The following is a 22,586-nucleotide window of genomic DNA, read 5'->3' on the forward strand; positions in this document are numbered from 1 at the left end:
ATGGAATGGGATTGCAGGTGCGTTCCACTACGTATGTGCATTTGCTCTTGAGCAATAGTGTGTGTTTTGTGTTTTTTTCCAAAGGTATCACATTCTTAATGCTTACAGAAGTGCCGTGTTTATTTAAGAGAGGCTGAACGGACCCACTGCTAAAGCTGCAATCCATTGTCGCCTATGGGTCTTCTTATAGAGCAGGTTCTTAATCAGTCCAAGTCCGCAGGTGTTGTGGGCTTGAGAGGGGCAGGTGGTCCCAGGGCTGGGTGGGTGAGGCGCCCTCCCTTGATGGGGGTGGGTAGGTTCCCACGAGGGAGGATCAACAGGCTCAGGTCACCGTGCAGTCAGCACCTTAGGACCCTTGGCACCAGCCCTTCGGCCCTACGGACGTGCTGCCCTCACCTGAGACCTCTCTGTTCCCTGTTGTCATTGGTGCTGGGCAAGCTTCCACCTGGCCCATCCTGCCCTGCCTCCCCCGAATTGTCCCTGTGACTTGGCAAATGTGAACAAGAATGTGTGGGAGTGTGTGTACGGGGCTCCAGGCTGGGGTGCTGGGCGGGAAGGCCGGCTGATGTAACAGTAGCCACTTAGCTTAAGTGTCTTGTTTTGGCAGAACAGCTTCCTCTTGGTACAGCAACAGCAGGGTGGACTGTGCCCAGCCAGGCGGCCAGCGTGCTGGGGGAAGGTGTGAGGACCCTAGGGGCTCCGGGACTTTGGCAGGACCCTGGCAGGACCTGGGGGAGTATGGCTCCTCTGATAGGACTGTCCAGGGCACTTCCATGAGGTACCAGCCCTGAACTGTGTCACCGTCCCAGCATTGGCCTAGAAGGCACATGGGGGGGAATTGAGGCAACAAGACCCTGGGTGATCAAAGATTATTTGCTTGGCAGCAGTAGGTCCTTGACGTTCTTTAAACTCTTTGATGAATGAACAAATGAATGAATGAATACGCGAATGAATGGACAAGGAGGTGTTTTGATGCTGGTCTACTGGGGATTCCCTGAGGCTTTTTCATGAGGCATCGTAAACCAGAAGGAACACCAGTGCTCACCCAGGCCAGTAATTTCCAAGTTCTTTGTAGCAGCAGCCTCTTTTGTTCAAACGAAACTGTGTGTGGAGCCCATTGTACACACCTGCCAAGTGGGTCTTCTCTGTTTGAAGTGGGGTGAAGGACTTCAGACCCTTTCCCTGCTCCAGTGGTCCTGGTCCCAGAGGCATTTCCACAGAACCTTTCATGCTCCAGGAACCCTGTTTGAAAACAGCCGATTGTCTGCTCCCTTCCTTTTATGGATCAGGGAGCCAGGTCCCAGAGAGGGATGCAAATGTCCTTAAGGTCATGCAATGTGTGGAGCAGAAGCCAGACTCCCCCATGCGTCCCAAGCCTGCAAGAGAGGCCTCTGGGGCCCAGTTTGATTCCAGGGGTTCCCCAATTTGGAAGGAGGGTGGAAGGAAGTGTTGAGGAGTCCGCCTGTGCTCTGAGGAGAGCCTACATTTATGGAATTTCCCTCGGTTCAGAAAGGAGGGAGTAGGAGGGAGCCCGGCTTACCTGGAGGTACAGGGAAGCCTGGGTTGAGCAGTAAGGACAGGAAAGAAGCACGATCCACTCCATCCCAGTTCTGACCAGTTCAGTCCAGACTGGTCCATAGTCGAATGGGTTCAGGCCTCCCCTGTCATGGCCCAGGGGCTCCCCAGCATCCCAGCAGCACAATAGCAATTTAGACCCTGCCAAAGGGAGCTCCTGATTTTTCTTGGTACCCTCTAGTGCTTCCAGTGGGGACTAGGGGCATCTCTTCCTGCCTAGTCCAGAATGCTGGGGGGTCAGGCTGGGGTCCTGCCTATGTCCCCCACTCCGAACATCCTTGATACTCAGGGTCTCTGGGAGAGAGAAACTGCCGCAGGGGCTCCAGTTTGGTCAGGAGTCCTTCCCCACGGGAGCCTGGGAAGGGGCGCTGGGAGAGCACAGTGATGGACAGGAGCCCAAAGACAGGAGCCAGAAGATGACATTGCCCCCAACTAGCTGTGTGCCCTGTGTGCCCCAACTACTCTGCTCCCAACCGGCTGTGTGCCCTTAGACCAGTTGCATTGCCTTTCTGGACCTTAATCACCTTATCAGTAGGATAAAGGAACCAGAACTAGAGGGTTTTCAAGCTCCTTCTAGCTCTGACGGACTGTGATCTGCCCAACCTGCCCGGGGAGCAGGCTGCATGAAGGGGTGGCCCAGGGCAGAGGAGGGAGGCCCTGCCAGCTTTGGCTGGACTTGAACGGGCCCTGGTGGACCTGCCCTTGAGTCCCGAAGTCGTGTTATGGCTGCTGCCACCCACCGGACATTCCCGCAGGAGCCTTTAGCTAGGTTCTTCTCCCTGCCTGCCACGGGCTCTGAGAGGCCTATGAGGCTTGTATCCCGGAGTTCAGACCACTTCCTATGGTTGGGGAACAGCCTCTAAGCAAAGCCCGGAGCTCAATCCTTGGCAGCAGCCACGAAACCGAGCAATCTTGGAGGTGGCCACCGCATGGCTCAGCATGGCAGAGGATCCCTGAACCCTCTGCTCTTGGCACAGCTGTCTGGGCTGTAGGAGGTGCAGAGAGGCCAAGGGCAGGACCACTGGGCTCCTTGCTCACTCAGTGCCACCCCCACCAGGTAAGGGCCCACGGACGGACTCCACCACAGGAAACCATAGACATGTCCCATTCAGCCTGGCAGCCACGGGAGAGAGGACCATGGCCTCGGTACTAGGGCCCTTGGGTTTTAGTCTTTATTCTGCGGTGTAAGATGTACCAAAGTGACTCGGAGGAAAGCACTCTAGATTCTACTTCCTTGACTGTAAAATGGGAATAATAATTCCGATCGACTCCTGTTCAGGAAGTGCTTGGAGAGTGCCCCAGAGCCAGGGACTGCTCTGTCCAGCTCTCTGTCTGGCCCATTGCTCGCTGCCTCCCTGCAGATCCCTGTGTGGCCTGCCTTCCAGCCAGGCTGTCTGCTGCCCCAGAGCACCTCGGGGGACCTGTTGCGAGTAGGGGTCCCTGCGGAATGCAAAGGCACAGGCAGGTGGGGGTCATGACTACCTGGTGTATTGGCTGGTCTGAGATGCCGTGAGGGCTACTAATGTATTACCCCATGGGGAACCCCAGAGCCCACCCTAGGGGCAGGTGCGGAGGAGAGGCAGGGCCAGAAAAGAATGATTGGCAGTGCTTGGCCAGGGAAATGGTCCAGAATCACCCACCCACCTGGCTTTGTCCTGTCCACTGTCCCCAGATGGGCTGAGGGGCCTCTCGCCAGCAGGCGGGTCATGGGGATCCTGGACTTGGTCATCTGAGTTCCATTGTCAGGTCTTCTGTTCACTGGAAAGGCCAGGAGTTGGGCTGGTTCTGGTCTGGGCTCAGCCCCTTGCATCTTGGGGTTCTGGGCAAGAAGTCTCCTCCTACCCTCTTCCCCACCTACTCAAGGCATCTGCTCTGAGGGTGAGGCCAGACCTCCACGAGGGAGGCTGGAATCGCGGCAGTTGCTCTCCAAGGATTGAGGAAGGGAAATGAGCTACTGCTCTAGTAGGTTAGACATCAGGAAGGACTTCCAGCAGGTGGGGGTGGCAGGCCATGAATAGGGAAGGGGTGGCTGCGGAATCTTTTCTAATGCTCCCTGAAAAGGGGGGCTCTTCCCAGCATCCTTGGATGGTCTGGGTTGAGGTTCAGAGTCAGGGGGGTGAGGCAGATGGCCTTACTGTAGAGGTTGCTTTCCTCTGGTCTTGGAGCTGCCCGTCCATCCTGCTGGAGTTCATGGTTCCCCTAGCCTTGCGGTCAGGCCTCTTCTCTTGTCCTGGCCTTTGGGGCCCAAATCTTGGCTGTGACACAAGAGTGCTTGCTCTATGGAGACCAGGCCCTGCACGACCTCCAGCTCTTTCTTGGATATGGCTCTGTCTACCCTGGCTTCCCCTGTGCACCCACACCCCCCCTCCCCAGCCCTGGGAAGACTTGACACGGGCTGAGTCTTGGAGGCAGCACCTTTAGAGTCTGGGGACTTACCCCCTTCATGCCCAAGATGAGTCCCACTTTACATTGCCCCAGCTCCCTCTAGACTCAGAAGTGGGACCCAGGGGCTTCTCCTGCCTGGACCCCAGCTCACCTGCCCAGACACCCTCCTCCCTGCTTCCTAAGGGCCGAGGCCATGGGTGGGCACATTGGGAACTATGTACAAGTGGAACCAGCATCAGGGAGAGGGCTGAGCAAGGTCTGGAGACCTCCCCTTTGTCTTTCTGGCTGCCCTAGCTTCCCACCTTGCCTGCCCCTCACCAGCTACCCCTCTGGTCTAACTCCCTCCCACTGTTCCTACTTTCCCCTAGCTTTTCCACCATCTCCCGTGGGGCCTCTGCCTGCTGTGGGTCCCTTTGTTCCTGCCACAGGGAAACAGTACCAGGACCAGGGCCATGGGGCCCTGCTTTGGTGGGGGCAGCCTGAGCTCTTGAATGTGAATCAGAAGGTTGTGTTAAGTCCCTACAAGCCTGCCAATCAGTTCAGGGGCTCTGGGCATGCTGTTTAGTCCTCTGCACCCTGGTTTCCTCAAGGAGAGGTTGGGGGGGTCATAGTTCCTTCCATCCTTGCTAGTGCGGCCCTGGGAGAACCACAGGAAATAATGGGTATGGAAGCTCTTTGTACGCTGTCAGCCTCAAGGAAGTGAAGAAGGTTACTGGGGACTCCTGTGATACTGTGGGTCCAGACTCTACTTGCTCCTAGGAGGCCTGATCAGGATCCAAGCCCTGTCACTCAGCCCCAAGAGATGAGTTTGGCATGTTCTTAACCTCCCAGGACCTCAGTTTCAAAATCTATAAAATGGGACTGATAGTACCAGCCATAGAGGGCTGTGATGAGTTTGAAACGGGATCAAGCTAAGTGCCTAATGGGCTACCACCTTTGCTATGGTGTGACACACATTCACAGACCAGGCTCTTCTGTGTTGAAGGAGGCAAAGTCAGCCCCATCTTACACGCACGGGGACAGACCAAAGCGTTCCCTTACTTGCCCAGGGCAGTGCATTCAGAAATGGATGCAGGCATATTTGAACACAGATTTTTCTATTTCAACACCCACTGTCACAGCTCATGGTCACCAAGCCCTTCCTGTACATATAGCATCTTTTACCAAGCTGCTAGGAAGCAGGGCGATTGGTTCACCTTACAGATAAGGAAACAGAGGCATAAAGAGGCAGAGTCTCTGGCCCAGAGTCTCCTGATGAAGAGTGTGTGATGCCTGGCATGCTGTCTTTCCTGTTCCCAGGCTCCACCAGGTCCTGGCAGGCCCCAGGACCCACCTGTGATGCCCATCAGAAAGTTCCATAAGACCGAGATCACTGTAGAACCATTGTCCTCTCCGCCAGGCTCCCCAGGGTGCTCCCAACGCGCCAGGCCCCAGGTCCCAGTTCTCAGGCCATGTCACAAATGCAGAACGAGCACTGGTGTACAGGTGTCTGGAGAAGACTGTGCCAGGGGCTCTTGCTGCCGACCTCAGAGGGCAGGCGACTCAGACACGCACGGGCTTGGGGCAGCATCCAGACTATGGGATTCTGGGCAATCTGAGCCCTGAGAATTGGTTTCCTCATCTGTAAAACAGGCTTCTAAAAACACCAAACTCGGATGTCTGGGTGGCTCAGTTGGTTAAGTGACTGCCTTCGGTTCAGGTCATGATTCTGGAGTCTGGGATCGAGTCTGGCATTGGGCTGCCTGCTCAGCTGGGAGTCTGCTTCTCCCTCTGACCCCTTCCCACCTTCATTCTCTCTCTCAAATAAAGAAATAGAATCTTAAAATAAATAAATACACCAAACTCTCAGGTTTGGAGTGAGGACTTCATGAAACCACAGACGTGGAAGTTTATTGTAAATTCTCAAGTACCATACCTTGTGAACCGGTATGTGAATTATCGTTTGAATGTGTCCTGTAGTGGGAGTGTGCCCCCCAGGGTGGGGAAGGCTTATAGTGGGAACACAGCAGTGGGGGAAGGCTGGCAGGCCATTTGAGGTGCCCAGTGCCAGGGTCCCGGGCAGGGGACAAGCCTCGGGCCACCATTGGCACAGAGTCTACACAGCCTGGGTTTATCTCTCTCATTTAAGCACCTTAGCCTGGCCTTTGTCCAGCACCGTCTTTTCTCCCTAAGATGAGCTCCCACCACCTTTCAACCCTCTGGTCATGCTCCAAGGCTGTTAAATCTCGGGCAGGGGGTGTGTTGTGTGGGCCAATGCAGAGAAGGAGGGAGACGATCATTTCCTGCCCTGCTGTTGTGGGCCACACACAGGCAAGATATTTCCCATTTTATCTCATCGAGTCCTCAGGGTCATTAGTCCCATTCTACAGATTAAGAAAAAGAAAAAAGGTTAAGTGTCTTGCCCAAGGTCACACTGCTGGGTACAGGATGCAGACCCGGGTCTGCCTGACTCCGAAGCCAATGCTAGCAGCTGATGGGTGCTATATTTCCACATATCCTCACCACCTCTCCCTGCCTCCAGCCCCAGTCCTGGTCCCTTGGAGCATCTAGGGGCTCACCTGTCTTCACTTTATGGGAATCTAGTCTCTAGAGGTTGGGGGTGAGAGGAGGAATCTGAGCTCTGGTTCAGCTGGGTCAGCAGCAGTGGGAGCTGCCTTTCAGGTCCCTACTCACAAACACGTGCATCCCTGCTCAGCTGGCTGGGAAACCTGGACCCACGTGTATTTACCCACATCCATTAAGTTACCCAGCAACACCATGGGATCATGGCTCCTGATCCTGGCTGGTGGTAAGCCAAATGTGGTCAGGGACTCGAGATTCCTTTTTGAATTCATCTCTCAGCCTCCAGAACAGTGAGGAAGTGACCAAATCCATTACCTCTGCCTCTTAGAAAAGGGAGTTTAAAACAAAACAAAAGGGATAATAGTGTTGACTTGGGCTGATGTTCTAATGAGGAGGACTTTTTCTTACCTGCTTTGCTTATTAATAATGTCCAGTGTTAGCACAGGGGCAACGGAGGGATGGAAACAAGTGCCAGGGGTCCAGAGCTTGTGTCCTCCATACAGCCCTGCCAACTGTGCCCCCAGCATGGAGTCCCCAGCACAGGTCAGCCGCCCCCATTATCCCTGCTGCTCCCGCTCCCAGACTGCCCTCCTCAGGGGCCAGGCAGCGCTCAGTGGAAATGATGATGAAGGTCAGATGTGGCCCCAGGGTCAGCACCGTTCCCAGATCCCCCCTGCTGCCTCTGGGACTTCTGGAGGGTCCTGACGTGGTGGAGATGGTATAAGGGGCCAGAAGGCGGTGACAGGGACTGGGAGCCCCACCAGACTTCCTGCCTGCCCGGACTGCCCACTGGCTCTCTCTTAGATGTAAAGCACCCCAAAATCTCCACTTGCCAGGAAGGGAACTTACCAGAATTCACAGATTACCTAGTAAGGCTAGCTGCTGTGTTATCAACCATGTCCCTCCTCAGAGAGGCAGCAAAGCCTCGTGGTTGAGCTGGTCCCCGAGCCCGGCTTTCTGGACTCACACTCTGGCCCTGCCCCTCTCCAGCTCTGACGGCTTGATCACGTTGCTTAGTCTCTCTGCTTCTGTCTCCCGTGTGCAAAATGGGAGTGATTCTGTCCTGAGGATTAAGTGGGTGAATACATATAAAGCTCTTGGAGCATGTGAAGTCCTCTCTAAGCACCCACGGGAGTGCTGAAGCTAGGTAAGCGGACCAGTCCTCCCGCAGCCGAGTCGGGTTAAGGATCTTACCCAAGAGTGGTGGGCTCCTACCCCACCCGTACCTTCTTCTGATTTTGCCTCTCCAGTTGCCCCGGTGCACCGGTGAGTGAATGCACGTGTGTGCGCGCAGGTGCACGAGTGAGCGAGACAAGTCTGGTGTTACTGAGAATGGTGGGCTGCAAGGCAGGTCAGGGTTCTTCTTAAGCAGAGCTAGTCACCCTTGAATGACAGCTCATAGTAAGAATGGGGTTTTAGAAGTCTGGTGCACAGAAGAGGGAAGGGCTGTGGTGTGGGGGGAGTGGGAGTGAAGAGGGCGGAAAGGGCCATCACTTCTGCCTCTGGGGACCACATCTCCTTGAACCACCCTCAGAGGGCCGGTCCTTAGACACATGTGGCCAAAGCAAGGGCCCCCCCAAACCCCAGGCAGATGGCCCATTGTTCTCTGCCCACCTCCGCAGGTCCCCGTGATGGGGAGAGACCATGGGGAGTTGGGGGTGGGGTGCAGGCTCTTCGAACTGGTGTTGCACCCTGGGACACTCTCTCCTCAGATGCTTGGGGGGCAGGGTTTGTGCCCCACCTAGCTGCTTGCCCCAGGGCAAGTATCTCTTGGTTCAGCAGGGCTGACAGCTGGGTGCCTTCTCAGGGCAGCAGCCTGAGGGATGTCCTTCACTCTGCTTTCAGAATGCTTCCCCGGCAAGGACATCTCCAGCCCGGGCGTCTCCAGCCCAGGCATCTCCAGCTGGCACATCCCCGGCCCGGGCATCTCCAGCTGGCACACCCCCGGCCTGGGCGTCCCCTTCCAGGTCATCGTCTGCCAGGTCAGCCTCCACGACATCCTCTCCGACAAGAGTATATCTTGTTAGAGCAACACCAGTGGGGGCCGTGCCCATCCGGGCATCTCCTGCCAGGTCAGCACCAGCCACGAGGGCCACCGGGGATAGCCCAGGTAAGGGGGACAAGCAAGGAGCAGGGAAGCAGGGGGGTAGTCAGGGGCGGGCAGTGGGGGGTCTGGGAAGGTAGGGGAAGAAAGGGGCCATTCCATGTAAACCCAAGACAGTGGAAAATTGGAGCCAGGGGGGTAGGGGAGAAGGAACCAGGACCAACCCAGCAGCTGTAACTTTGGAGGCTGCACAGTGTGGGCCAGAGTTGAGATTTCGAGAGCAAGGACTCTGGTTGGAGACCGGGGTTCTTTCCTTAGGCTGCCCCACGGGTCTGCTGGGAGGCCTGGGTTTGCCTTGGAGCAGGGTCCTGATTGATCATGGACCCATCTATGGGAGGAAATGGAGGAAATGGATTCTGACCAGGCACTCTAGGCCCCCATCTTTCCAAACTGGCTTATCTGGTTCAGGGGCTGGAAGTCAGAGCTGCCAGCTGGGCCTTGGGGCTGGCTCTGCCCCTAACAAGACAGTGTGTCTGTCCATCCCAGCGTTGCCTCCCCCAGTCGTAGACTTCAGACTGTCCCCACCATCCCATGATTGGGGCCCCTCTCCCAGTCTTGCCCTCTCGGGCTGGTGAGGCACTCTGGTGCGGTGGCCTTTGGAATGAGACACACTTCATTTGACTGCCTGCTCTGCTGTTCACTCGCCAAGTAACCTCGAGCAAGTTCTTTCACTTTCATGAGCCTCAGTTTCCTCATCTATGAAATAAGCATGATAACGCCCAGCTCATACGGTTGCTGTGAGAATTCCCTACGAGAGCACTTGCCAATGCCTGGCTGGCCCATAGGAGATGCTCCGTTAAAACGAGCTGTCTGTATCTGGTGGGGTGGGGCCATATTCTGGAGTGGCAAGGTCCCCATGAGACCCTTCTGGGCCAGCCTGTTGCCTTCCCCTCCTCCCCTGCCCCGGACCCCTCTCCAGCAGCCTTACCCTCCCCCGATGCTGCCCCTCTCCTAGGTATCAGCCTGCCCAAGTTCACCTGGCAGGAGGGCCGGAAGCGGCTGCCGCTCATCGGATGTGTCCTCCTCCTCATCGCCCTCGTGGTGTCCCTCATCGTTCTCCGTGAGTTTAACAGAGGGAGCAGGGGCAGGCTCTGGTCATGGTCGGGAGGAATGGGGTCCGCCGATGGGGGCACGCTACAGGGAGACGGAGGAGGGGAACACACACGCAGCTGGCTACCCTGCCCCGCAGACACCCCTGCAAAAGGCTGTGGGCCATGGTACCTCCAGGCCACTTTGAGTCCGCTGGGTTAGGGGGAACCAGGCTTGGGCCTCATCCTCGCTCCTTCCTGTGCCTCTTGCTTGGGAGAGTTAGTTAACCCCTCTGAGCTCCGTTTCTGCATCTTCGAATGGGATTCAGTTCCTTCAGTGCACTTGACTTTCTATGGGCCCTGTCAGCACTCATAAAGATGTCACTGGGTTTGGAGCCATAAATGACAGAATGGCCTGGGTCCTGGCACAAAAATCTCTAAATGCTAGTTATTTTTTAAAAAAAGCATAAAAAGATGGATTAGGGATAGTCTCTTGGGCATTTTGGACAATAGGATAGAATGTTCTGGGGTTCAGCATGGGCCCAGCACAGTGGGGAACCTCAGAAGGGGGCGGAAGGGGAGCACACCTCCAGCCACCCTGTCCTCGGAGAGATTCCAATCTCCTTAGGGACCTGGCTGGCAATAATTAAGGCCAGATGGGACCATCAGGAAGAGGAGACAGCTGTGTGGGCCAGGGTGGCAGGGGACAGCTCAGAAAGGTCCAGGAGACAGGCTGGAGGAGGGGACAGCATGAGGATAGGGCGTCTGAGTGGAATGAGCTCCTGCAGGAAATGCTGGGGCAGGTGGGTGAGATCGGTATGGGGAGAAGGAAGGGACCTCTTGGCCAGAGAGGAAAAGAGGAAACCCCAGGGGGGCTGTCTGTTTGGCTGGGCATGGCCGAGCTACATGGTAGACAGCTTTAAACACCAGGCTGGGGAGTAAGATTTCTGCTGAAGAAGTGGCGTGGTGTGGGGAGAAGCCAGGTGGGTGACCATGTGGAAACCCGGGCTGGCCAGTTGCTCCAGGAAGAGGATGGCATGGGAGGAGGTAGTGTGCTCTTTAAGGGCATGGCCCCCCGGAGCCTTCTGGCTCTGCTACTTGCCACCTGGGAGGCTGCAGCAAATTAATTAACTTCCCCAGTCTCGGTGTCCCCACCTGCCTGACAAGGTGATGGCATCACTGTCATGCTCATAAGGGTATCCTCAGCACGGTGCCTGCCACATGGTATCCACGTAGACCATAAGCCAGGACGTGCTGCCCCGCTTCTTCTGCCCCTCCCCCACAGGGCACTGCTCTGGGACCCCCTGGCAGTCATGGGAGAGCAAGTGGGAATGACCCATGGAGGACTGAGTTGGCATCTAAGGGTGCCCCCACCACAGAATCACAGTGTGGTCCCCCACATGTCCTGAGGACCACTGACCATCAGGGGGGCCCCTCCACATGTGGCCCAGCGGGCACTGGTGTCTGGGACTGGAAGGAGCAGACACACAAGGGTAACCTTCGCCCTGGGTGACCTAGCACGTGGAGGGCAAGCGGGAGCAGTGAGGGATCAGGCTGAGGATGAGGGGCGGGGCGAGGAGTTAAAACTCAGGTTTTTTGGGCACCCAAGGAAGATGTCTCCGGGCAGGAGGGATGGGATCCCTAGTTTGAGAAGAGGTCAGTGTTCCAGACGCAGGGAGTCATGAGGCTGACTTTCACAGTTTGCAAAGCTTGTATATTTAGGAATCAGCCATCTCGATTTGCTCTTTGAGAGGAAAGACATTTATAAAGACAAGTAATGGGGCAGGAGCTGAGCTAAGGGGACATCCCTTGTGTAGGGGAGGGGAAGGAGAAGAAAAATCCAGGAGATTTGAGACTGAAAGAACAGCTTTCGCACAGACAGCATGGGGAATGCTTGTGTGTCTGGACGGCAGGGACAAATTTCTCCCCTATGACCCGCAGAGCACAGAGAAGAAGGGATATGCCAGAGGGGCTCCAAGACGGGGCTCTGGGATTCTGGAGGAGGGCTTTCTCTGGCTGCCAATCTGGCCCATGTAGGGCATGGGAGCTCCCAAGCCATACCCACCTCCACCCCTCCCTCTCTTGTTGTCCCTCCCTCTCTTTCTCTCTCTGGGTGGCTGCTCAAGTCCCCCTGGTGCTGCTCTGCTTGCAGGAGCTTTCCGGAGCATTTTGGAGCATTTCTGAGCAGCCTTTTTCTCCATACAGATGGGGGAAGAGAGCCCCAGAGTCCAAGAGGGATTGCAGGTCGGTGTCTCAGAATCCCCAGGGCCTTGGGCTGCTCAGTGTCTTGTCCACCTGGGGTTGGCAGTGACCCGGATGTCTGCTTCGTTGTCTTCCAGTCTATTTCTGGCGGGGCCACACAGGGATCAAGTACAAGGAACCAGTGGAGAGCTGCCCCATCCATGCTGTGCGCTGTGATGGGATTGTGGACTGTAAACTGCGGAGCGATGAGCTAGGCTGCGGTAAGAGTGCTGGGCATGGGTGCATGTGTGCCTGAGTGTGTGTGTGTGTGTGTGTGTGTGTGTGTGTGCACGTGCGCGCACTCTGGTGACTGGTGACTGCGAACTGCGTATCAGCTCGAATTGGAGGCAATGCACAGAGAGTCGGAGGACCTGGGTTCTAGTGATAGTAGACTTGGGTCTGAAACCTGGCTTTAAGTGCTGTGTGACTCAGGCAAGTCACTTACCATCTCTGGGCTTCATTTTCCTAAGTTGTGAAATGAGGGAACTGGACAAGATTGGTGGTTCTCAGAATCTGCCCATTCCCAAGTAGCAGGTAAAATAGAGCTACTCTAGCTGGAGGCAGATGTGGGGTCCAGAGCTCTGCCCACGTACCCCGTCCACCTTGGCCCCCACAGGTGACCTCTAACTTGGCAGCCCTATGCCTCGGCCAGTTTGTAAATAGCCAGCAGTGATGAGCACAAAGACCTCTGCACTGGATCCTCAGGGGGTTTTCAGTGCATTGTTGACATGTAGCCCCAATGTAGGGGTCCTTGGGAGCATTTCCCCATGTGTCTGTGTGTGTCCTTGTCCACGAGCACACTACTCTCTGACTGAACACGCAGTCAGATCACAGGCCTTGTTCCCCTTGCCACTCTCTTATTCAGGCATGCCGGCTGCCCTCTTGGGGCGAAGGCTCCTGGCAGTCTCACCCCTTTTCCCAGCACTGGTCCCCTGGGTCTTGTTGCAGAGAGAGCTCTCTGCCCTGCCCCGGCCCCTGCCTTAGCTCTGCCTTTACTAAGTGTCCTAGGCTCCTGAGCCCTGGCCCATGGTCTTTACCTCCTGGCTCTGGCTCCCAGATGTTCCCCAGGCCATAGCGAGGAGCCCAACTCAGTACATTCCTCAAGAACCAGGTGCTGAGAGTCCGCTCTGCCCTTTTCCTGCCCGGCAGTGAGGTTTGACTGGGACAAGTCTCTGCTTAAAGTCTACTCCGGGTCCTCCCATCAGTGGCTTCCCATCTGCAGCGACAGCTGGAATGACTCCTACTCAGAGAAGACCTGCCAGCAGCTGGGTTTCATAAGGTAAATGTCCCCCCAGGGGTCCCAGGTTCATAGACGTCCTGGGTTCTCTGCAAGGGCCCTTCGGGCTCACTGTGGGCAACTCACTGAGAAGAGTCTTGAGGACCGGGGCTGAGGGCACTAGCTTGGGACACTCCTGAGTCATTCAAAGGGACGGTGGCCCTGGGTGCCCAAGTCTGTGGGCAAGTTGTTCCCATGAGGCCAAAGTTATGATGTGGAGATCTGTTGTAGGACCTGAGACTCCCGTATGTTCTCTGCATCGAAGTGGCCTTGTGTCCGTGGTTACAGTTCATGGTCATGGCGGCCCGGCAAGGGGGGTAAGGCTTTGAGCACTCCAGCCAGGAACCAGAGGCTCAGGCTCTGCACTCCCACAGTTGTGGCTTGAGCTGAAACTCATCGAGGCGGGGAGGAGGTGGGCAGGTGCTCGTGGGTAGAGCAGGGAGTAGGGTTAGGACAACCTTCCCACTTGATGGAGTCCCCCCTTCTTCCCTTTATTTCTAGGCCACATAGCCAACTCCATTTTCCTTCCTGGTCCGAGTTTTGGGGTTCACCAATGTGTGTGGGGTTGCGGGGGGAAGGGTTTCGGCTGTCATCGTGGAGTCTCTGTGGAAGAAGCGCCTTGAAACCCAAGGCTCAGAGGCCAGGACTTAGAAAGCCTGTCCTCTCCCTTCCCTCAGCCTCAGAGTTCCGATCTGTGAGAGGGAAATCAGGGGGATGTGGCTGGAAGATGGACATCTTTAATTATCGAGTTGTACGACCTTATGCAAATCAGAACCTCCCTTGGGCTTCAGTAGATGGTGTCGCTTATTCCAAACACATAATTGAGATTTGATGCGTGCCAGAGACCACGGGTAACCTGACAAGATCCCTGCCCTTCCAGAACCTCCAGTATGGTGTGGGGGAGAGGGGCTTAAACCAATAACCATAGCATAATGCTATGCGTAATGGTAAGCACTATGGGTATGCAACGGAGAGGGAGCCTGACTGCACCTGGTGGAGAGCAGGGAACAGAGGAGCCCCAGGGAGAGGAACAGCATGTGCAAAAGGTGCACTTTCATTCAGGGGTGCACCATGTTCCAGAAATGCACAGAAGTGCCACGCAGATTCTGGTCCATGGATCTCCCACATCAGAATTACCTGGGTGGGGGGTTGTAAAATCAGAATCTGTGGATTGAGATTTAAAACCTGCTTAACAAATGTCCTGAGGTGATTCTTACGTACACTGTGGCCTGAGGTCCAGTAAGCGAGTACCAGGTTCTCAGATTTTCATGTGCAAAGCCATAAGATGGGGATCTTTAAAAGGCAAAGTCTGGCTCAGGAGGTTTGGGGTGCTGCTGCTGCTGGCCCATGGATCACAGTTTGGCCAGAAAAGGGCCCAGCTAGTGTTTCTAGAACTTGCATGTGTACCAGAATCCCCCAGAGAGCCCTCTAAAAAAACCGGAGTTCTGATTCAGTAGGTCTAGGGTTAAGAGGACCCAAGAATTTGCATTTCTCACAAGTTTGCAGGGGTGCTAATGCCATGTCTCCTGGGCTGGTGCACAGGGCTAGGGGGGACGGTGGTGTGGGTGGGGCAAGTTGTGCTGGGCCTTACCTGCCCCTGGCCTCTGCCAGCAAAACTCTAATGTCAGCTGGGGCACTGGGAGTGGGGGCAGGTTCATTCTTCTTTCCCTCCCCTCCTTACAGTGCTTACCGGACAACCGAGGTGGCCCACAGGAATCTTGTCAGCAGCTTCTCAATCTCCAAATACAACTCCACCCTCCAGGAAAGCCTCTACAGGTGTTGTGGTGTGGGCCAGGCTGCCTGCCTATGAGCAGGGAAAAATGGGGGAGTGCTTTGAGTCAGGGAGTCCCTCTCCATTGGCGTTTTTGAGACTCAGCCTCCAGGAGTCCATCGTGAATGTCCTGAGCATCCCCCAAACAGTCCTCATTTGCCACCTGTCTCCTGACTTGAAAGTTCTTATTGAAGTGTGGTGCAGAGAGAACCTCAACGTCAGAGGAGCCCCAAGCATTCATCTGTTTGTTAGAGACCATGAATAAACCTCGGGGCCACCAGTCTGCCGGGTGTTTGGACTGGGAACCGCTGCAAGGAGTGGGCTTGGGGTGGGGAGGGAGAAACATCGCTGGGGTCCTCGGGGGGTGGGGAAACAGGAGCAGGAGGAGGGCCAGGTGCATGTGGTCAGGGACTGGGAGGCCCGGCTGGGAGGCCCTGGCCCCCTTCTGGGCCCTGCCATCTGTCATCTCTGCATTGCAGGCCCGCCCTTGTCCCAATCCCACTCAGGGGAAGGTTGAAGGGTGCTCCACCAGCTAGCAGTGTTTACCTTGGGGAGGGAAAGAAGTCAGGCTTCCAGAGAAAAAGGGATAGGGAGGGGAGGGAAGAGAAGAGAATCAGCTGTAGCCTGGATGCCTGCTTTGTGCTAGGTGTTTCGCAAGCTACATTGCCCGTGGAGCATTGAGGAACTGGCCGAGGAGAGTCAGGCTACCTGTTCAGCTGTGGAAAGATGCTGGGACAATGAAGTCAATGAGTTCAAAGGACATGGATCTACCCAATGTGTGCAATCTCCCATAAGAAAACTGAGGGGTGGGGACGGGGACAAGAGTGGGGATGGTTTGCACTGAGCCATCCCCATTCCTGGAGAAAGCACTAGAAGGGTCTATCTCTCCGGGAGGGAGATCAGAACCTCTATCTTATGCAAAGGAAATGGGATAAGAAATTAGAAGGAGTCAATTGGGGAAGGCTTCCTGGAGGAGGTATCTAAAGTGCCATTTTCCCATCTTCTGTGTCCCTCTGTGCAGGTCTGAATGCCCTTCCCAGCGGTATGTCTCTCTCCAGTGTTCCCGTAAGAAGATGCTCTTCCTCCTGGACTGTGGCCTGTGTGGGGTGGGAGTCAGGGAGCAGAGACATGGGATCCCTCTGGGGGAGATGGCCAGCCCTGGGGGTCCCACCAGGAAGACGGTCTTAAGCAGCAGGCCTGCTTCAGGGCTGAGGTCCCTGTAAGGCACTGGGACAGTCTCAGAGTAACACTTCTTTTCCTGACTGCTCAGCCCAGCAACCTTGTTCACGCAGGGGAAACCCTTCAACTCTCATGGATTCTGCGAGGTGGGGAGGACTGGAGGGCTAGTCTGGATCAGCTTAAAGCTCCTGTATCAACAGATGTGGAAGTAGCTCTAGGGCCAATATTTACTGAGTACATTCTACTCTTATTGACTCTTGATAAATAATTGCATTTCATTCTCATGAGGCAGGGCCATTACTGACCACTTACTGATAAGAGACTGGAATGTTTGCCTTACTTAAGGTCAGACTGCTGGTAAGTTAGGAGCTGGTATCTGACCTTGGGTCTGACCCCAAAACCCAAGCTGTTAAGCAGCCTGTATACCTGTGCTGTGTTCTCAGTAATGACCAGGTGAGGGTGCTCCCGTGAGTGGGCGGGCACAGGGCTACAGACAGAGGGCCCGCCCTTCAGAGCACTACTGGTTCTTCATTCTCTCCCCCTTTAAAGAGAAAAGGAAACATGTCCTAACAGACTCCAAGGACTGCCCTCCTTGTCCACAATTTTGGGGAGATGACTCCAGAACATGGTTGGGAATGTTCCTGTGGGGGTACATACAGGGTCCCCAGTAGCATTAAATGACTCCCCCCCCCACCCCGGGGAATCATATGGGCACAGACCCACCTGCACAGCACGGCAGCCCTGGGATTTGCCATCATGACCTTGATACTTGGCACAGTCCCCCAACTTCAGACACTTTAATGAGCATTCGTCATCGTTAAGGAAAGAATGAATGAGTGGGAGGAAAGAGGAACTTGCCTGGGATGAAACTCCCCACTGGGTGATCCCAGCAGTCTAACCCTCCCCATGGGAGCTCTGCTTTGGCAGGAAACAGCTGGGCCACATCAGATTAAGTGAGCAAAGCTGTGTCCATGGGCGGGCACGTGCCCTCAGGATGGGGCTGCCTGAGCCTGCCCTGGGTCCAGGGAGCACGGCAGCCATTCTGAGAGCAGCAGAGGTCACGGTTCCTCGCTTCTGCTTCTCCCCAGACTGTGGACTAAGGGCGATGACGGGGAGGATCGTGGGAGGGGCGCTGGCCCCAGAGAGCAAGTGGCCTTGGCAAGTGAGCCTGCACTACGGCACCACTCACATTTGTGGGGGCACGCTGATCGACGCCCAGTGGGTGCTCACCGCTGCCCACTGCTTCTTTGTGTGAGTGCCCGAGGGGCGGGGAGCACCAGGGAGGGCTGATAGCAGAGGGACTTGTCTCTCCGAGGAGAGGGCTTTGGTCGTGAGCCCAGGCCCCCAGGCTCAGGACCATGATCTGCAGTTACTGTTTGGTCCTGGGACTGGGCGTCGGGGCTACTTGCTCTGAGTGCAGCCCAGAATGAGAAAATAACCTGGATGGCCTAGAGGGAGGGTGAGGCTGGCAGGAAAAAAGGGCTTGGGAGCCTTTCCCTGAAGAACTGGGTGAAATAAAAAGGCTTTGGGTTTGTTACCACTTCCTGCAACAGGAACTTCCGGGGGAAGAGCCTGAGGAATCAGAAATGCTACCCCAGGGAATCAGGAATGGAGGAGTGGGGGTCGCAGGGAGGGCGGTGCTGTGAGTTTCTGACCGTCACCAGCCAGCCTAGTCCCTTTGAGCTGGGGGGGCAGGAAAGGGCTCTGAGGATAAGGCCTCAGGGGCACTGGCTTCCCCAGAAGGGAGTGAGTCTCTGGCAGGTCACTTTGTCCTGTCTACAGCTCCATTTCTGCTGACATGTCCTGTCCACCTTACAGGAAGCTTGGTGGCATGCAGAGGAGACAGTGGGGGTCAATGCTCAGAGGTCGTGCCCATCACTTCTGTTTATTGTTGGGAGGTGCTGGGTGGTCAGTTCAGGACCGGCTTTTGGAGAAAGGGGGTTGTTTCTGGGTCCTGGGCAAAGATGCAGAGCTCCCTTTCGAGGTCATTTCGTCCATCCCCCTGCCTGCAAGCTGGTGCTGTGCTGGCAGCTCCCTATGCGTAGCAGACACTGTCAGGGGGCTCCGTCAGACGAGGAACTGGACCATGCTCCCTTGTGGCTCTTGCAGGACCCAGGAGAAGGTTCTGGAGGGCTGGAAGGTCTACGCAGGCACCAGCAACCTGCACCGGCTGCCTGAAGCAGCCTCCATTTCCCAGATCATCATCAACGGCAACTACACGGATGAGGAAGATGACTATGACATTGCCCTCATGAGGCTCTCCAAGCCCCTTACCCTGTCTGGTGAGTTACAGCCATGCCCGCTCTTCGGGCAGCCCTCAGAGTCCAGCCTTGCCACGTCCATAGGCCCCTCTTGGGGTCCCAGAGCCTCAGCACAGTGGAAGCCAAAGGCTCTTAGGAATCATTTAATGGAACACTTCTACTTTGCCATTGGGGAAACTGAGGCTCAGAGGCTGGAAATAAGGTTGTGCCAAATGACACGTCTTACATTGCAAGTTGATGTCAGAGATAAGGCTTGGGTACTGGTCTTAACCAATATGAATAGATTGAATTGTTCCACGCATATTTGTTGAGCACTTAACAGGGGCCAGGGACTGTGGTAGGCAATTTACAGCTGTGGTATCATTTGCTTTTCCCAACCTATCCTGTAGAGCAGGTACTATTATTAGCTTCATTTTACACTTGAGGACATAGAGCCTCAGGGAAGGAAAATTACCCAAGGCCACGGAGTCCTAAGCGGCCGCCAGCTCCAGGATGGGATCCAGGCGGGTCTGCCTCCGGAGCAAAGCTCTCCGTGCTGGCAAATTGGGGTCACTGCAGTTGGGAGCACAACACGAGGACACATGCAGACAGTGAACTGCCACGAGGTTGGCCACAGGACGGAAATGCTAGGGGAGTTGTCAGGAGATCAAAGGTTTCATCTATGAATTCACTCACTCATGTGTGCGCTTATCAAATACTTACCGTGTGTCTCCTGCTATGCCGTGCGCTCTCCAGTTGAAATTGCAAATAGAAGGAAATGGGTGATGCGCAGCCAGCAGAGGCCAGTGACTCGATGGTGGGGACAGCTGGGGGAGCCGAGGTGGCACGAGTGGGGCTTCTCTGGAGAAGGATCTCTAAGGTGGACTGGGCTTTCTGGGCTCTCTGGTTAGTCCAGACTTTCTCGTGCTCTGAGCCTGTGAGCTGGTCTTTCCGGGCATAGTAATTACAGAGGCGGTGTCCGTCCTGAGTCAGACACTAGGTCATCAGAGTGGGGTGAGGAGGGGTAAATTCGGTTGGGCGGGGCTGGCCCAGGACCACGCCCACCAAGAGCCACGCCCACCAGCGGGCCAGTCTCCTAGCCACATCTCCTCCACTCTAGCCTCCCAGCCCATTTTGTGGCGAGGGGCGGTCCTCGGCGCATGCCTTACCCCTCATGCCCACCTAAGAGGGGCAGTCAGTCTGAAGGACCAGAACAGGCCTTTCCAACCTTGCCAAACCCAGACTCCATTTAGCTAACCATCCAGATCTCCCACCACCCCAACCCCCCTTAATGTTATTTGGAATTCCAAATCAAATTAAGTAATCTGTAAAACCAAATGAAAGCTATTATAACATTGCGTATGCTTTTCAGACTATGGCAGTCTCTTTCCAGACTCATAGGCTCCTGGGCAGGAAGCACACTTCTAGACTGAGGATCACAGTTTAGATTATATAGTCTCGTGGTCAGGCCAGGTGCCCTGATTTTTGGTTTAGAAATCAGGGTAGATTTTCTTAAACGCCTTTGGTGGGCCAAGCACTTTCAAGTCACAGTTCTACTGGAGAAAACTCGTGAAAACTCACTGATAAAGTTAATTCCCCCATAAAAATGAATGGAGGGTAAAACCATGTTACATGTTTGTTTGTTTGTTTGTTTTTAAGACCCTACATCTTAAAAATGGGCATATTTTAAGAAATTATGTTTTACATTGTTTGGTTAATAACTGATGCCATTCCTGCATTTCTTTTTTGTTTACTCTCTAGCAGACAAATGTGTTAGACCCCAATACTTAGAGTCCAATTTATAGGAGAAGAATCTAGCATTCATTCCCTCTCCCACACTCCTTTCCTCTGTGTAGCTCCTGCCTTTCTTCCTGTCTTTGTTTGTTGGGTACTTTGTATGTGTCAGGCACTGTTCTAGGTGCAGGCCGCTACAGTGAGCATAAGAAACAATTGAGAACATTGCAAACATTCTATCAGCTGATACTCTCATCTTGCAAGTTGGAGTTTGGTGGCTCACGCCCTAGCATAAAGATCCCAGTCCTTAGAGGGGCCGTTACATGATGCACAGCAGCACCTTCTAAATGTTTCTGAGCCTGGGAGCAAGTGAGCAGTGGTTTTGTGGTTGATGCCTCTAGGGATGTGCTCTTCCCGCTTGGGAAGGAGGTTGTCTGACCTGGAGGAAGCCCCTCAGTTGCTGACCCAACTGTGGGTGCTCTCCCCAGACCAGGCTGGACACATCACTGAGATGCCATGGTGCTAATGCCTGGGACTTGGTCTGCTGCTGCTCCCTCCTCTGATGGATGGGCATGGGGGAGGCTCAGCCGGGAAAGCCACTCATAGAAGGGAGAGACTTAGAGCCACCCCGGTATCGGCGTGGTACAGGGGAGCTTCCAAGGCATATGCTTCTGCCCACAGGGCACCCACTGAGATCAGAATGCTTGAGGGAACTCAAGCAGCAACCCAAAGGCTGGAGGGTCAAGATAAAGTGCCTGAGTTTCTTGCCTGGTCCGTTCAAGGCCCTAGAAGATTCTGAACCATGCTGGGGCAAGGAGGGAGGGTCCTAGGACATGGATAGCCCTGTCCCTCCACAGTACCATCCCAGCTGAGATCTCCAGCCTTGACATTGCTCTGATGACCTGAGGTCTTGTTGCAGCTCACATCCACCCTGCCTGCCTCCCTATGCACGGACAGACCTTCAGCCTCAATGAGACCTGCTGGATCACAGGTTTTGGCAAGACCAAGGAGACTGATGGTGAGAGGCAGAGTTGTTGGGTTGCGTGTGTGTGTACATGTGCATCTGTACAGAGTGCGTGGGGGTGATGTGTCGGGATGTATGGAGGGGGGCCTATCTAGATGAGGGTTTGGGCGTAAAGATTCATGGGCCTACATGTGGCTGTGTGTGTTCACCTCACCCCCACACATGGCGGACCAGTTTATATTACATCTCGTAACCCCTGTTCGAAAGTTTTGGTCTCCCAAGTGTCACCCTTGACCTTTTACAAATGAGGAAGCGAAAGACCTTTGGGGCTCTGTCACTTGGCCAGGGTCACCCTGGTAGTTTCTTTTCCGATAGAACTAAGTCTTGAACAGCCTAGAATAGTCTAGAACCTGCCAGGCTGGTGCTATCTGCATTGTACTCCACCACTTACTCACAGAGCCTGGGTTGTTTCTTACACTTTGGATGAACTCTTCCATGGAAAAAGCCCCCATTAAATTGCAGTTATTCTGAAATTTTTAAAAAAGTGAAAATGAAATGAGAAAAAGAAGTTTTTATTTTTGTTTTTAGTATATGCAGCTTTAGTCAATCAAAAGAAAAAGTCCCAAATGTGCAGGTGAAAAAAATGCCAAGACACATGCTTAAAAATGTCCACCACTTTCACGGAAAACCTACCCTATAAGAATATACAAAATGTGTTTATGTACAGCTCTGTACCTACGGGCCTATATGGTTATTTCCTCAGAACTCTTAGGTGCCACCTCCTGGCGAAGAGGCCAACTCTTCATTCACATATCTTTACCAAAAAAGACTATTTGACAACAAATAGACTATTTGACTGTTGACAACATCGTGGGTCCTCTATTCAGACCACGTAGGCTCCGCTTGGGCGGTTAAGATCCTCCCATCAATGCAGGCAACACCAGGTACCTGTGTCCCCCTACATGCAGACCCTACCAGGTGTCTGTGTGCCCTTATACAGCTTCACACGGAGCTCTCCCAAGTGAAATGCTGTAAACCAACCTGAGACAAATGTGTATGTACATACATACCTGAGCAGATGTCAAAGCAATTGGTCTCCAGCCAAGACCACGTGGAGACCCCCTATAATCAAACACGTTGGGTCCATTGCTCGCTGCACCAAGGGGGAACATAATACCACAGGGAACTGTGGATGTCTTAATAACAGAGGGCTAGGAAGGACTTATTGTAGGGGAGGGAGACGGTTCAAAGAAGTGGAGCATTTCTCTAGATTGGATGCTTTCGGGAAGCAGGGATAATTCTTTTTTTTTTTTTTTTAGGTTTATTTATTTATATATTTGACAGAGAGAGAGAGAGAGAGATCACAAGTAGGCAGAGAGGCAGGCAGAGAGAGGGGGGGAAGGAGGCTCCTTGCTGAGCAAAGAGCCTGATGCGGGGCTTGATCCCAGGACCCTGAGATCATGACCTGAGCTGAAGGCGGAGGCTTAACCCACTGAGCCACCCAGGTGCCCAAGCAGGGATAATTCC

General features: G+C 54.5%; 1 protein-coding gene across 1 annotated transcript in view; it reads left to right on the forward strand.

The window, feature by feature from the left end:
- TMPRSS13 (transmembrane serine protease 13) overlaps nt 1-22,586 on the forward strand; it is a 46,460-nt gene that overhangs the window by 21,844 nt on the left and 2,030 nt on the right. Inside the window, exons 2-10 of the mRNA XM_046016762.1 lie at nt 8,368-8,632; nt 9,582-9,686; nt 11,994-12,116; nt 13,045-13,174; nt 14,855-14,947; nt 15,964-16,007; nt 17,210-17,372; nt 18,231-18,403; nt 21,015-21,113. Coding sequence (XP_045872718.1) covers nt 8,368-8,632; nt 9,582-9,686; nt 11,994-12,116; nt 13,045-13,174; nt 14,855-14,947; nt 15,964-16,007; nt 17,210-17,372; nt 18,231-18,403; nt 21,015-21,113 — 1,195 coding nt within the window. The remainder of the gene's footprint in view (nt 1-8,367; nt 8,633-9,581; nt 9,687-11,993; nt 12,117-13,044; nt 13,175-14,854; nt 14,948-15,963; nt 16,008-17,209; nt 17,373-18,230; nt 18,404-21,014; nt 21,114-22,586) is intronic.

The sequence above is a fragment of the Meles meles genome, chromosome 8, assembly GCF_922984935.1.
Source record: "Meles meles chromosome 8, mMelMel3.1 paternal haplotype, whole genome shotgun sequence".
NCBI classification, from domain to species: Eukaryota; Metazoa; Chordata; class Mammalia; order Carnivora; family Mustelidae; genus Meles; species Meles meles.